General features: G+C 43.9%; 1 protein-coding gene across 1 annotated transcript; it reads left to right on the top strand.

The window, feature by feature from the left end:
* The first annotated feature begins 3,998 nt into the window (after positions 1 to 3,998).
* LOC135570150 (ATP synthase subunit f, mitochondrial-like) lies at positions 3,999 to 7,737 on the top strand. Its single transcript, XM_065016227.1, has 4 exons — positions 3,999 to 4,105; positions 5,936 to 6,043; positions 7,024 to 7,140; positions 7,591 to 7,737. Exons 1-4 carry the CDS (start codon positions 4,090 to 4,092, stop codon positions 7,617 to 7,619), a joined length of 270 nt encoding a protein of 89 aa, XP_064872299.1. The 5' UTR covers positions 3,999 to 4,089; the 3' UTR covers positions 7,620 to 7,737.
* Positions 7,738 to 14,718: the final 6,981 nt, after the last annotated feature.

Below are 14,718 nucleotides of genomic sequence, written 5' to 3'. Positions count from 1 at the left end.
TTCCATTATTAAAGTGACCAGTGTTCCATTATTAAAGTGACCAGTGTTCCATTATTAAAGTGACCAGTGTTCCATTATTGAAGTGACTAGTGTTCCATTATTAAAGTGACCAGTGTTCCATTATTAAAGTGACCAGTGTTCCATTATTAGTGACCAGTGTTCCATTATTAAAGTGACCAGTGTTCCATTATTAAAGTGACCAGTGTTCCATTATTAAAGTGACTAGTGTTCCATTATTAAAGTGACTAGTGTCCCATTATTATAGTGACCAGTGTTCCATTATTAAAGTGACCAGTGTTCCATTATTAAAGTGACCAGTGTTCCATTATTAAAGTGACCAGTGTTCCATTATTAAAGTGACCAGTGTTCCATTATTAAAGTGAACAGTGTTCCATCATGAAAGTGACCAGTGTTCCATTATTAAAGTGACCAGTGTTCCATTATTAAAGTGACCAGTGTTCCATTATTAAAGTGACCAGTGTTCCATTATTAAAGTGACTAGTGTTCCATGATTAAAGTGACCAGTGTTCCATTATTAAAGTGAACAGTGTTCCATCATGAAAGTGACCAGTGTTCCATTATTAAAGTGACCAGTGTTCCATTATTAAAGTGACTAGTGTTCCATTATTATAGTGACCAGTGTTCCATTATTAAAGTGACTAGTGTTCCATTATTATAGTGACCAGTGTTCCATTATTAAAGTGACCAGTGTTCCATTATTAAAGTGACCAGTGTTCCATTATTAAAGTGACTAGTGTTCCATTATTAAAGTGACCAGTGTTCCATTATTAAAGTGAACAGTGTTCCATCATGAAAGTGACCAGTGTTCCATTATTAAAGTGACCAGTGTTCCATTATTAAAGTGACTAGTGTTCCATTATTAAAGTGACTAGTGTTCCATTATTAAAGTGACCAGTGTTCCATTATTAAAGTGACCAGTGTTCCATTATTAAAGTGACCAGTGTTCCATTATTAAAGTGACCAGTGTTCCATTATTAAAGTGACCAGTGTTCCATCATGAAAGTGACCAGTGTTCCATTATTAAAGTGACCAGTGTTCCATCATGAAAGTGACCAGTGTTCCATGTCTGTGTACATAATAGAGAAACCTGGTCGCTACAGTGACTGAGTTCAGGGCAGTGATGGCTGTTTAACAGTCTGATGGCCTTGAGATAGAAGCTGACTAGTGGTGGCTGTTTAACAGGCTGATGGCCTTGAGATAGAAGCTGACTAGTGGTGGCTGTTTAACAGGCTGATGGCCTTGAGATAGAAGCTGACTAATGGTGGCTGTTTAACAGGCTGATGGCCTTGAGATAGAAGCTGACTAGTGGTGGCTGTTTAACAGTCTGATGGCCTTGAGATAGTAGCTGACTAGTGGTGGCTGTTTAACAGGCTGATGGCCTTGAGATAGAAGCTGACTAGTGGTGGCTGTTTAACAGGCTGATGGCCTTGAGATAGAAGCTGACTAGTGGTGGCTGTTTAACAGGCTGATGGCCTTGAGATAGAAGCTGACTAGTGGTGGCTGTTTAACAGGCTGATGGCCTTGAGATAGAAGCTGACTAGTGGTGGCTGTTTAACAGGCTGATGGCCTTGAGATAGAAGCTGACTAGTGGTGGCTGTTTAACAGTCTGATGGCCTTGAGATAGAAGCTGACTAGTGGTGGCTGTTTAACAGGCCTTGAGATAGAAGCTGACTAGTGGTGGCTGTTTAACAGGCTGATGGCCTTGAGATAGAAGCTGACTAGTGGTGGCTGTTTAACAGGCCTTGAGATAGAAGCTGACTAGTGGTGGCTGTTTAACAGGCCTTGAGATAGAAGCTGACTAGTGGTGGCTGTTTAACAGGCTGATGGCCTTGAGATAGTAGCTGACTAGTGGTGGCTGTTTAACAGGCTGATGGCCTTGAGATAGAAGCTGACTAGTGGTGGCTGTTTAACAGGCTGATGGCCTTGAGATAGAAGCTGACTAGTGGTGGCTGTTTAACAGGCTGATGGCCTTGAGATAGTAGCTGACTAGTGGTGGCTGTTTAACAGGCTGATGGCCTTGAGATAGAAGCTGACTAGTGGTGGCTGTTTAACAGGCTGATGGCCTTGAGATAGAAGCTGACTAGTGGTGGCTGTTTAACAGGCCTTGAGATAGAAGCTGACTAGTGGTGGCTGTTTAACAGGCTGATGGCCTTGAGATAGAAGCTGACTAGTGGTGGCTGTTTAACAGGCTGATGGCCTTGAGATAGAAGCTGACTAGTGGTGGCTGTTTAACAGGCCTTGAGATAGAAGCTGACTAGTGGTGGCTGTTTAACAGGCCTTGAGATAGAAGCTGACTAGTGGTGGCTGTTTAACAGGCTGATGGCCTTGAGATAGAAGCTGACTAGTGGTGGCTGTTTAACAGTCTGATGGCCTTGAGATAGAAGCTGACTAGTGGTGGCTGTTTAACAGGCTGATGGCCTTGAGATAGAAGCTGACTAGTGGTGGCTGTTTAACAGTCTGATGGCCTTGAGATAGAAGCTGACTAGTGGTGGCTGTTTAACAGTCTGATGGCCTTGAGATAGAAGCTGACTAGTGGTGGCTGTTTAACAGTCTGATGGCCTTGAGATAGAAGCTGACTAGTGGTGGCTGTTTAACAGGCTGATGGCCTTGAGATAGAAGCTGACTAGTGGTGGCTGTTTAACAGTCTGATGGCCTTGAGATAGAAGCTGACTAGTGGTGGCTGTTTAACAGGCCTTGAGATAGAAGCTGACTAGTGGTGGCTGTTTAACAGGCTGATGGCCTTGAGATAGAAGCTGACTAGTGGTGGCTGTTTAACAGGCTGATGGCCTTGAGATAGAAGCTGACTAATGGTGGCTGTTTAACAGGCCTTGAGATAGAAGCTGACTAGTGGTGGCTGTTTAACAGTCTGATGGCCTTGAGATAGAAGCTGACTAATGGTGGCTGTTTAACAGGCCTTGATATAGAAGCTGACTAGTGGTGGCTGTTTAACAGTCTGATGGCCTTGAGATAGAAGCTGACTAGTGGTGGCTGTTTAACAGGCTGATGGCCTTGAGATAGAAGCTGACTAGTGGTGGCTGTTTAACAGGCTGATGGCCTTGAGATAGAAGCTGACTAGTGGTGGCTGATGGCCTTGAGATAGAAGCTGACTAGTGGTGGCTGTTTAACAGGCCTTGAGATAGAAGCTGACTAGTGGTGGCTGTTTAACAGTCTGATGGCCTAGAGATAGAAGCTGTTTTTCAGTCTCTTGGTCCCAGCTTTGATGCACCTGTACTGACCTCGCCTTCTGGATGATAGCAGGGTGAACAGGCAGTGGCTCGGGTTGTGGATGTCCTTGATGATCTTTTTGGCCTTCCTGTGACATCGGGTGGTGTAGGTGTCCTGGAGGGCAGGTAGTTTGCCCCCGGTGATGCGTTGTGCAGACCTCACCACCCTCTGGAGGGCCCTGCGGTTGTGGGCGGTACAGTTGCCGTACCAGGCGGTGATACAGCCTGACAGGATGCTCTCAATGGTGCAAGTGAGCGTTAACATTACTCTGTTACGTTAGGTAATGAGATAAATGTCCGCTTGAATAGACACCTGACTAAAACCATCATTCTGAAACAAACTGTCGAAATGCATTCTGTTGTGTGTTATCTGCAGCCCTCTAGTGGATAGAAGCGGCTCTGCGAGACCTGCGAATCAGCTCGTGCGTTTATGAAGAAATAAATGTCTCTTTCTGTTATTAGTTGTGTTGTAAAATATATTATGCGTCTAAAAAATAAAAATAATATTTTTTTACAAATAATTTAATTGTTATCATACAGCCCTAACAATATTTATAAAATATTTTGCCGTGCCACTTTCCTCGTCATGTCTAGATGGGATACAGCTTTTGTCAAATAGACATTCAAGTATATTATTATTTTGTAGCATTTTAGCTAACCCGAACCATTTTCCTAACCTTAACCTGCTACGTACGTTCTCCTAAACTTACTACGAAACGTGAATTTTGACTAAATCTGTATCCCTTCTCGACTAAAAAAAAAAAACACGGTCCTCCCACAATCCTCTGCTTCCATTTTAGTCCCGTCATCCACTGCGGTCTTCACCTTCTCTCCAGCGAGCAAGATGGCGGACAGAATAGGTACGTCTGGTTTTTAAATGACTCTCTTTACGGGTTTTTTTATGTATTATGATTCAACTGACATATTCTTCACTTCAGCATTTTACATGCGAAACATTGTATTTTATTACATTTTAAAAGAAAAAAGAAAGCGAGATGTGTGGCGTTAGTTGATGTTCATATGTTGTGTGTTTGAAGGCCGCTGTAGATCCATGACTAGAGTCAAGTCAAGGACTTTGCTGTCATGGTCGTTTTTAAAAGGACAGATATACAACTTTTAAATAACAGCTTGGGTATAATGCATGGCGAAGAGAAACACATACATATAACCCCTGACAGTTTCTCTAAAGATGTCGTACATTTAAAACCATTTTTACAGTGTTTGCTATGTGGTTAGGTATTTAACCAGGTAGGTTAGTTAAGCTAGTTAGTCTACAGGACTAATAGCCTCTGCAGCCAGTCGGGAGTTGGCAACTTGTTGTACCTTTTTTTACCGGATAATGACCGATAACCGGTTATGACAGCAGCCTTCAGCGGATCCAGGCTCAATCACAACTCCGGTGACTTTGATGTAGCTAACTGTTTAACGTGTTGTACCTTTTTTACCGGATAATGACCGATAACCGGTTATGACAGCAGCCTTGTCTCAGCGGATCCAGGCTCAATCACAACTCCGGTGACTTTGATGTAGCTAACTGTTTAACGTGTTGTACCCTTTTTACCGGATAATGACCGATAACCGGTTTTGACAGCAGCCTTCAGCGGATCCAGGCTCAATCACAACTCCCGTGACTTTGATGTAGCTAACTGTTTAACTTTTAGTCAGCTTTGTGTTCTCTAGACCGTTGTCTTAACTTACGCATCTAAGTGGTTTATGAGTATTTTTACACCACTGGCTCAGGACTCTTTAGTGAAATACTAACAAAACACGGTAACCATGTAGCCTGTAACAATGAATGCTATCTTCGGTGGTGTCTGTTTTTGTGTGTGTGTGTGTGAGAGAGGGACTGTGTGTGTGAGAGAGGGACTGTGTGTGTGAGAGAGGGACTGTGTGTGTGAGAGAGGGACTGTGTGTGTGAGAGAGGGACTGTGTGTGTGAGAGAGGGACTGTGTGTGTGAGAGAGGGACTGTGTGTGTGAGAGAGGGACTGTGTGTGTGAGAGAGGGACTGTGTGTGTGAGAGAGGGACTGTGTGTGTGAGAGAGGGACTGTGTGTGTGAGAGAGGGACTGTGTGTGTGAGAGAGGGACTGTGTGTGTGAGAGGGACTGTGTGTGTGAGAGAGGGACTGTGTGTGTGAGAGAGGGACTGTGTGTGTGAGAGAGGGACTGTGTGTGTGAGAGAGGGACTGTGTGTGTGAGAGAGGGACTGTGTGTGTGAGAGAGGACTGTGTGTGTGAGAGAGGGACTGTGTGTGTGAGAGAGGGACTGTGTGTGTGAGAGAGGGACTGTGTGTGTGTGAGAGAGGGACTGTGTGTGTGAGAGAGAGGGACTGTGTGTGTGAGAGAGGGACTGTGTGTGTGTGAGAGCGGGACGGCGGGTGTGTGAGAGCGGGACGGCGGGTGTGTGAGAGCGGGACGGCGGGTGTGTGAGAGCGGGACGGCGGGTGTGTGTGAGAGCGGGACGGCGGGTGTGTGTGAGAGCGGGACGGCGGGTGTGTGTTTTATTGTGTGAGAGAGGGACGGCGGGTGTGTGTTTTATTGTGTGAGAGAGGGACGGCGGGTGTGTGTTTTATTGTGTGAGAGGGACGGCGGGTGTGTGTTTTATTGTGTGAGAGGGACGGCGGGTGTGTGTTTTATTGTGTGAGGGATGGCAGGTGTGTATTGATTGTGTGTTTGTGTACCTGTGTCCTTAGTTCCCTTGGGTGAGAAGCGTCTGATGGATGTGAAGCTGGGAGAGTTGGGCTCCTGGCTGGGCAAGAGGGACTTCACTCCTAACGGAGTCCTCGCCAGCATCCGCAATGGTACAACCCCCCCCCACACACACACAGTACCTAACATGTCCCCCCCCCACACACAGTACCTAACATGTCTCTCCCCCCACACACACACAGTACCTAACATGTCTCTCCCCCCCCACACACACACACAGTACCTAACATGTCTCTCCCCCCCACACACACAGTACCTAACATGTCTCTCCCCCCCCCCACACACACACAGTACCTAACATGTCTCTCCCCCCCCACACACAGTACCTAACATGCCCCCCCCCACACACAGTACCTAACATGTCCCCCCCACACACACACACAGTACCTAACATGTCTCTCCCCCCACACACACACACAGTACCTAACATGTCCCCCACACACACAGTACCTAACATGTCCCCCACACACACAGTACCTAACATGTCCCCCACACACACAGTACCTAACATGTCCCCCACACACACAGTACCTAACATGTCCCCCACACACACAGTACCTAACATGTCCCCCACACACACAGTACCTAACATGTCCCCCCCCACACACACAGTACCTAACATGTCCCCCCCACACACACAGTACCTAACATGTCCCCCCCCACACACACAGTACCTAACATGTCCCCCCCCACACACACAGTACCTAACATGTCCCCCCCCACACACACAGTACCTAACATGTCCCCCCCCCACACACACACAGTACCTAACATGCCCCCCCCACACACACAGTACCTAACATGTCCCCCCCCACACACACAGTACCTAACATGTCCCCCCCCCCACACACACAGTACCTAACATGTCCCCCCCCACACACACAGTACCTAACATGTCCCCCCACACACACACAGTACCTAACATGTCCCCCCCCACACACACAGTACCTAACATGTCCCCCCCCCCCACACACACAGTACCTAACATGTCCCCCCCCACACACACAGTACCTAACATGTCCCCCCCCCCACAACACACACAGTAACGTTGTCTCTTTCCCCCCTCCCCCAGGCCATGACAGATATTACAACAAGTACATCAACGTGAAGAAGGGAGGTATTGGAGGCGTGGCCATGCTGCTGGTTGGATACGTGGCCCTCAGTTACCTGTGGGAGTACGACCACCTCAGTGAGTACAGACTCTGGGAGTACGATGACCTCAGAGTACCCACCACATACAATATCATTCACCTCAAAGCACTGTGAAGGACAATCTGATCTGACTTAACCTGCGCCCCTCTCTCTCCCTCTTCTTCTTCTCTTCTACTTCTCTCTCCTTCTACTTCTCTCTCCTTCTACTTCTCTCTCCTTCTACTTCTCTCTCCTTCTACTTCTCTCTCCTTCTACTTCTCTCTCCTTCTACTTCTCTCTCCTTCTACTTCTCTCTCCTTCTACTTCTCTCTCCTTCTTCTTCTCTCTCCTTCTACTTCTCTCTCCTTCTACTTCTCTCTCCTTCTTCTTCTCTCTCCTTCTTCTTCTCTCTCCTTCTTCTTCTCTCTCCTTCTTCTTCTCTCTCCTTCTTCTTCTCTCTTCTTCTTCTCTCTCTCTCCCTCTCTCGCTCTTCTTCTTCTCTTCTCAGAGCACGACCGCTGGAGGAAGTACCACTAAAGCCCCTCCTCTCCTGACCCAGCAGGGCAAAAGCCTGACCTCTGACCCCCTAGCTCCAGCTGTCTGTATAATACCACCGTTGTGACCAAGAATAAATAAAACTACTTCTAACATTTAATTTGATCTGCTGTGTTGGTTTTTTGTTTATTACTGTGGACATCTCTTCTTCTTTTTTGTTAAATGGGGAAATGTTAGTGACAAATTGTCACATACATGTTTAGCAGATGTTGGTACTCCAACAGGGCAGTAATATCTAACAACAACATCTAAGATAATTGATGTTGGTGCTCCAACAGGGCAGTAATATCTAACAACAACATCTAAGATAATTGATGTTGGTGCTCCAACAGGGCAGTAATATCTAACAACAACATCTAAGATAATTGATGTTGGTGCTCCAACAGGGCAGTAATATCTAACAACAACATCTAAGATAATTGATGTTGGTGCTCCAACAGGGCAGTAATATCTAACAACGGGCACATCTAAGATAATGGTATAACTTGATACTCCATGTCAGAGCGACTAAGACAGTATATACATTTGATGAATAATGTAAAATGTGTAAACATTATTAAAGTGACCAGTAATTCCAAGTCCATGTAAAGAGGGCAGCAGCCTCTAATGTGTTAGTGGTGGCTATTTAACAGTCTGATGGACTTGGGATAGAAGCTGTTTTTCAGTCTCTCGGTCCCTGCTTTGATGCACCTGTACTGACCTCACCTTCTGGATGATAGCGGGGTGAACAGGCAGTTGCTCGGGTGGTTGTTGTCCTTGATCTTTATGGCCTTCCTGTGACATCGGGTGCTGTAGGTGTCCTGGAGGGCAGGTAGTGTGCCACCTGGTGTCCTGGAGGGCAGGTAGTGTGCCACCTGGTGTCCTGGAGGGCAGGTAGTGTGCCACCTGGTGTCCTGGAGGGCAGGTAGTGTGCCACCTGGTGTCCTGGAGGGCAGGTAGTGTGCCACCTGGTGTCCTGGAGGGCAGGTAGTGTGCCACCTGGTGTCCTGGAGGGCAGGTAGTGTGCCACCTGGTGTCCTGGAGGGCAGGTAGTGTGCCACCTGGTGTCCTGGAGGGCAGGTAGTGTGCCACCTGGTGTCCTGGAGGGCAGGTAGTTTGCCACCTGGTGTCCTGGAGGGCAGGTAGTGTACCACCTGGTGTCCTGGAGGGCAGGTAGTGTGCCACCTGGTGGTGCGTTCTGCAGACCTCAACCCTCTGGAGAGCCCTGCGGTTGCGGGCGGTGCAGTTACGGTACCAGGCGGTGATACAGCCCGACAGGAAGCTGTGACGACGACGTCGATACACTTACTGATGAAGCCGGTGACTGAGGTGGTGTACTCCTCAATGCCATTTGGATGAATCCCTGAACAGATTCCAGTCTGTGCTGCAAAACAGCCCTGTAGCTTAGCATCTGATTACCTGAAACAGTCCTGTAGCTTAGCATCTGATTACCTGAAACAGTCCTGTAGCGTAGCATCTGATTACCTGAAACAGCCCTGTAGCGTAGCATCTGATTACCTGAAACAGCCCTGTAGCTTAGCATCTGATTACCTGAAACAGTCCTGTAGCTTAGCATCTGATTACCTGCAACAGCCCTGTAGCTTAGCATCTGATTACCTGAAACAGTCCTGTAGCGTAGCATCTGATTACCTGAAACAGCCCTGTAGCGTAGCATCTGATTACCTGAAACAGTCCTGTAGCGTAGCATCTGATTACCTGAAACAGTCCTGTAGCGTAGCATCTGATTACCTGAAACAGCCCTGTAGCGTAGCATCTGATTACCTGAAACAGTCCTGTAGCGTAGCATCTGATTACCTGAAACAGTCCTGTAGCGTAGCATCTGATTACCTGAAACAGCCCTGTAGCGTAGCATCTGATTACCTGAAACAGCCCTGTAGCTTAGCATCTGATTACCTGAAACAGCCCTGTAGCGTAGCATCTGATTACCTGAAACAGCCCTGTAGCTTAGCATCTGATTACCTGAAACAGCCCTGTAGCTTAGCATCTGATTACCTGAAACAGCCCTGTAGCGTAGCATCTGATTACCTGAAACAGCCCTGTAGCGTAGCATCTGATTACCAGTCCTGTAGCTTAGCATCTGATTACCTGAAACAGCCCTGTAGCGTAGCATCTGATTACCTGAAACAGTCCTGTAGCTTAGCATCTGATTACCTGAAACAGCCCTGTAGCTTAGCATCCGCATCATCTGACCACTTCCGTATTGAGCGAGTCACTGGTACTTCCTGCTTCAGTTTTAGCTTGTAATCAGGAATCAGGAGGATAGAGTTTCTTCATGCAAATGACGGGGATTTGGGCCTGGCCTCGGGAAGCAGTGTATTCTTCGCATCGGACTCATTAAAGGAACAAATATTTGTCCAGTTCGTGGTGAGTGATCGCTGTTCTGATGTCCAGAAGGTATTTGCGGTCATAAGTGACAATAGCAGCAACATTATGTACAATTATTATTTTTTAAATAACCAAAATAGCACAGAGGAACAGGTTTATTGTATTTTACAGACTAGACCAGGAGGAACAGGTTTTTTGTATTTAACAGACTAGACCAGGAGGAACAGGTTTATTGTATTTAACAGACTAGACCAGGAGGAACAGGTTTATTGTATTTAACAGACTAGACCAGGAGGAACAGGTTTATTGTATTTTACAGACCAGGAGGAACAGGTTTATTGTATTTAACAGACCAGGAGGAACAGGTTTATTGTATTTTACAGACTAGACCAGGAGGAACAGGTTTATTGTATTTAACAGACCAGGAGGAACAGGTTTATTGTATTTAACAGACTAGACCAGGAGGAACAGGTTTATTGTATTTTACAGACCAGGAGGAACAGGTTTATTGTATTTAACAGACTAGACCAGGAGGAACAGGTTTATTGTATTTTACAGACCAGGAGGAACAGGTTTATTGTATTTAACAGACTAGACCAGGAGGAACAGGTTTATTGTATTTAACAGACCAGACCAGGAGGAACATGTTTATTGTATTTAACAGACTAGACCAGGAGGAACAGGTTTATTGTATTTAACAGACTAGACCAGGAGGAACAGGTTTATTGTATTTAACAGACCAGGAGGAACAGGTTTATTGTATTTAACAGACTAGACCAGGAGGAACATGTTTATTGTATTTAACAGACTAGACCAGGAGGAACAGGTTTATTGTATTTAACAGACTAGACCAGGAGGAACAGGTTTATTGTATTTAACAGACTAGACTAGGAGGAACAGGTTTATTGTATTTAACAGACTAGACCAGGAGGAACAGGTTTATTGTATTTAACAGACTAGACCAGGAGGAACAGGTTTATTGTATTTAACAGACTAGACCAGGAGGAACAGGTTTATTGTATTTAACAGACTAGACCAGGAGGAACAGGTTTATTGTATTTAACAGACTAGACCAGGAGGAACAGGTTTATTGTATTTAACAGACCAGGAGGAACAGGTTCATTGTATTTAACAGACTAGACCAGGAAGAACAGGTTTATTGTATTTTACAGACTAGACCAGGAGGAACAGGTTTATTGTATTTAACAGACTAGACCAGGAGGAACAGGTTTATTGTATTTAACAGACTAGACCAGGAGGAACAGGTTTATTGTATTTTACAGACTAGACTAGGATGAACAGGTTTATTGTATTTAACAGACTAGACCAGGAGGAACAGGTTTATTGTATTTAACAGACTAGACCAGGAGGAACAGGTTTATTGTATTTAACAGACTAGACCAGGAGCAACAGGTTTATTGTATTTAACAGACTAGACCAGGAGGAATAGGTTTATTGTATTTAACAGACTAGACCAGGAGGAACAGGTTTATTGTATTTAACAGACTAGACCAGGAGGAACAGGTTTATTGTATTTTACAGACCAGGAGGAACAGGTTTATTGTATTTAACAGACCAGGAGGATCAGGTTTATTGTATTTAACAGACCAGGAGGATCAGGTTTATTGTATTTTACAGACCAGGAGGAACAGGTTTATTGTATTTAACAGACTAGACCAGGAGGAACAGGTTTATTGTATTTAACAGACCAGACCAGGAGGAACATGTTTATTGTATTTAACAGACTAGACCAGGAGGAACAGGTTTATTGTATTTAACAGACTAGACCAGGAGGAACATGTTTATTGTATTTAACAGACCAGGAGGAAGAGGTTTATTGTATTTAACAGACCAGGAGGAACAGGTTTATTGTATTTATCAGACTAGACCAGGAGGAACAGGTTTATTGTATTTAACAGACTAGACCAGGAGGAACAGGTTTATTGTATTTAACAGACCAGGAGGAACAGGTTTATTGTATTTAACAGACTAGACCAGGAGGAACAGGTTTATTGTATTTAACAGACTAGACCAGGAGGAACATGTTTATTGTATTTAACAGACTAGACCAGGAGGAACAGGTTTATTGTATTTAACAGACTAGACCAGGAGGAACAGGTTTATTGTATTTAACAGACTAGACCAGGAGGAACAGGTTTATTGTATTTAACAGACTAGACCAGGAGGAACAGGTTTATTGTATTTAACAGACTAGACCAGGAGGAACAGGTTTATTGTATTTAACAGACTAGACCAGGAGGAACAGGTTTATTGTATTTAACAGACTAGACCAGGAGGAACAGGTTTATTGTATTTAACAGACTAGACCAGGAGGAACAGGTTTATTGTATTTAACAGACTAGACCAGGAGGAACAGGTTTATTCTATTTAACAGACTAGACCAGGAGGAACAGGTTTATTGTATTTTACAGACTAGACTAGGATGAACAGGTTTATTGTATTTAACAGACTAGACCAGGAGGAACAGGTTTATTGTATTTAACAGACTAGACCAGGAGGAACAGGTTTATTGTATTTAACAGACCAGGAGGAACAGGTTTATTGTATTTAACAGACTAGACCAGGAGGAACAGGTTTATTGTATTTAACAGACCAGGAGGAACAGGTTTATTGTATTTAACAGACCAGGAGGAACAGGTTTATTGTATTTAACAGACCAGGAGGAACAGGTTTATTGTATTTAACAGACTAGACCAGGAGGAACAGGTTTATTGTATTTAACAGACTAGACCAGGAGGAACAGGTTTATTGTATTTTACAGACTAGACCAGGAGGAACAGGTTTATTGTATTTAACAGACCAGGAGGAACAGGTTTATTATATTTAACAGACTAGACCAGGAGGAACAGGTTTATTGTATTTTACAGACTAGACCAGGAGGAACAGGTTTATTGTATTTAACAGACTAGACCAGGAGGAACAGGTTTATTGTATTTAACAGACTAGACCAGGAGGAACAGGTTTATTGTATTTAACAGACCAGGAGGAACAGGTTTATTGTATTTAACAGACTAGACCAGGAGGAACAGGTTTATTGTATTTTACAGACCAGGAGGAACAGGTTTATTGTATTTAACAGACCAGGAGGAACAGGTTTATTGTATTTAACAGACTAGACCAGGAGGAACAGGTTTATTGTATTTTACAGACTAGACTAGGATGAACAGGTTTATTGTATTTAACAGACTAGACCAGGAGGAACAGGTTTATTGTATTTAACAGACTAGACCAGGAGGAACAGGTTTATTGTATTTAACAGACTAGACCAGGAGGAACAGGTTTATTGTATTTAACACAGGAGGAACAGGTTTATTGTATTTAACAGACTAGACCAGGAGGAACAGGTTTATTGTATTTTACAGACCAGGAGGAACAGGTTTATTGTATTTAACAGACTAGACCAGGAGGAACAGGTTTATTGTATTTAACAGACCAGACCAGGAGGAACATGTTTATTGTATTTAACAGACTAGACCAGGAGGAACAGGTTTATTGTATTTAACAGACTAGACCAGGAGGAACAGGTTTATTGTATTTAACAGACCAGGAGGAACAGGTTTATTGTATTTAACAGACTAGACCAGGAGGAACAGGTTTATTGTATTTTACAGACTAGACCAGGAGGAACAGGTTTATTGTATTTAACAGACTAGACCAGGAGGAACAGGTTTATTGTATTTTACAGACTAGACCAGGAGGAACAGGTTTATTGTATTTTACAGACCAGGAGGAACAGGTTTATTGTATTTAACAGACTAGACCAGGAGGAACAGGTTTATTGTATTTAACAGACTAGACCAGGAGGAACAGGTTTATTGTATTTAACAGACTAGACCAGGAGGAACAGGTTTATTGTATTTAACAGACTAGACCAGGAGGAACAGGTTTATTGTATTTAACAGACCAGGAGGAACAGGTTCATTGTATTTAACAGACTAGACCAGGAAGAACAGGTTTATTGTATTTTACAGACTAGACCAGGAGGAACAGGTTTATTGTATTTAACAGACTAGACCAGGAGGAACAGGTTTATTGTATTTAACAGACTAGACCAGGAGGAACAGGTTTATTGTATTTTACAGACTAGACTAGGATGAACAGGTTTATTGTATTTAACAGACTAGACCAGGAGGAACAGGTTTATTGTATTTAACAGACTAGACCAGGAGGAACAGGTTTATTGTATTTAACAGACTAGACCAGGAGGAACAGGTTTATTGTATTTAACAGACTAGACCAGGAGGAACAGGTTTATTGTATTTAACAGACTAGACCAGGAGGAACAGGTTTATTGTATTTTACAGACCAGGAGGAACAGGTTTATTGTATTTAACAGACTAGACCAGGAGGAACAGGTTTATTGTATTTAACAGACCAGGAGGATCAGGTTTATTGTATTTTACAGACCAGGAGGAACAGGTTTATTGTATTTAACAGACTAGACCAGGAGGAACAGGTTTATTGTATTTAACAGACCAGACCAGGAGGAACATGTTTATTGTATTTAACAGACTAGACCAGGAGGAACAGGTTTATTGTATTTAACAGACTAGACCAGGAGGAACATGTTTATTGTATTTAACAGACCAGGAGGAACAGGTTTATTGTATTTATCAGACTAGACCAGGAGGAACAGGTTTATTGTATTTAACAGACTAGACCAGGAGGAACAGGTTTATTGTATTTAACAGACCAGGAGGAACAGGTTTATTGTATTTAACAGACTAGACCAGGA

This window comes from Oncorhynchus nerka, unplaced genomic scaffold (genome assembly GCF_034236695.1).
Source record: "Oncorhynchus nerka isolate Pitt River unplaced genomic scaffold, Oner_Uvic_2.0 unplaced_scaffold_1075, whole genome shotgun sequence".
NCBI lineage: Eukaryota > Metazoa > Chordata > Actinopteri > Salmoniformes > Salmonidae > Oncorhynchus > Oncorhynchus nerka.
This window is presented reverse-complemented; position numbering and strand designations above follow the sequence as displayed.